This window comes from Haplochromis burtoni, unplaced genomic scaffold (genome assembly GCF_018398535.1).
Source record: "Haplochromis burtoni strain Fernald_Lab_line unplaced genomic scaffold, NCSU_Asbu1 Contig_4934, whole genome shotgun sequence".
NCBI classification, from domain to species: Eukaryota; Metazoa; Chordata; class Actinopteri; order Cichliformes; family Cichlidae; genus Haplochromis; species Haplochromis burtoni.
Window position 1 is genome coordinate 1 of NW_024587295.1, and position 981 is coordinate 981.

General features: G+C 43.4%; 1 protein-coding gene across 2 annotated transcripts in view; it reads right to left on the minus strand.

The window, feature by feature from the left end:
• Positions 1-7: 7 nt before the first annotated feature.
• The window catches only part of LOC102295485 (transcription factor Adf-1), a 2,823-nt gene continuing 1,849 nt past the window's right edge, over positions 8-981 (minus strand). For both annotated transcript variants that reach the window (XM_005953517.3, XM_005953518.3), the window contains exon 4: positions 8-671. In XM_005953517.3, coding sequence (XP_005953579.1) covers positions 309-671 — 363 coding nt within the window. In that variant the 3' untranslated portion in view covers positions 8-308. The remainder of the gene's footprint in view (positions 672-981) is intronic.

Sequence of the window (981 nt, forward strand, 5' to 3'; positions counted from 1 at the left end):
GTGCATTGTTCTCCTTTTTCTAACAGCTGTCTGCTAGCTCTCACATTATGAGACATAAATCATTAGCAATTTCACAGAGATGTGCACATGTTAAATTACTGCTATATAATGTCCTATAAAAACTATAAAAATGTCCAGAAACTGTCAGCAACAGTGTAGCGAGCTCACACTTCACAGCATGCTGTCAGAGAAACTCTCAGCTTCTCTCTACGAGCCTCACAGACAAAAGCAGAAGATGGAAGCAAAGATTTTATGATATTAAGAACAACGCGTAAGAATGGATGAAAAAAAAGAACAAAGACGTGTCATCAGGTTTTCTTGTTGTCGTTTGTTGTTTGCAGCTCGAAAGCTTGTTGACGGAAGTTGCTCAACAGCACCATCACCTGTGCCATGGCATCTGCCCGCATTTTGTCCGGCAATGTCCGCAGCCCCTTTGCGACCACGATTCCAAAGTAGTGCGACTCGTCCAGCTCATCCCCTTGCACAGCACACATGTCACGTAATGCTGCCATTTTGGAGCAGTCCGTTAGCAGGTCTTTTATGGAGGTGGTGGCGTGGTCCTCATCGTGTTCCTTCCTTTTATTAGGCCGGCTTTGTGGGGTCGGGGTGATGCAGCGCCGTGTCGGGCTGCCCTCGGACCTGGAGGGGCTCGGCAGAGTCGACTCCATCAACTGCAACGAAACAGAATGGGAAATTACTAGTCAAGGAAGCATCATCAAGCAGTTATTACCTTACCATAATGACTGCATTGTATGGACCACATCTCCTCCTCAGTGGGTGAAGATGAATTTGCAGAAACATATCTTACATGAGGCAATTATTAATAACGTTTTCCAAAAACTAATTCTTTTAATTTCCACATATATTATGTTTATTTCATCATCACCTTGTCAATGTAATAAGATAAGATAACCTTTATTAGTCCCACACGTGGGAAATTTGTTTTGTCACAGCAGGAAGTGGACAGTGCAAAAGTTATGA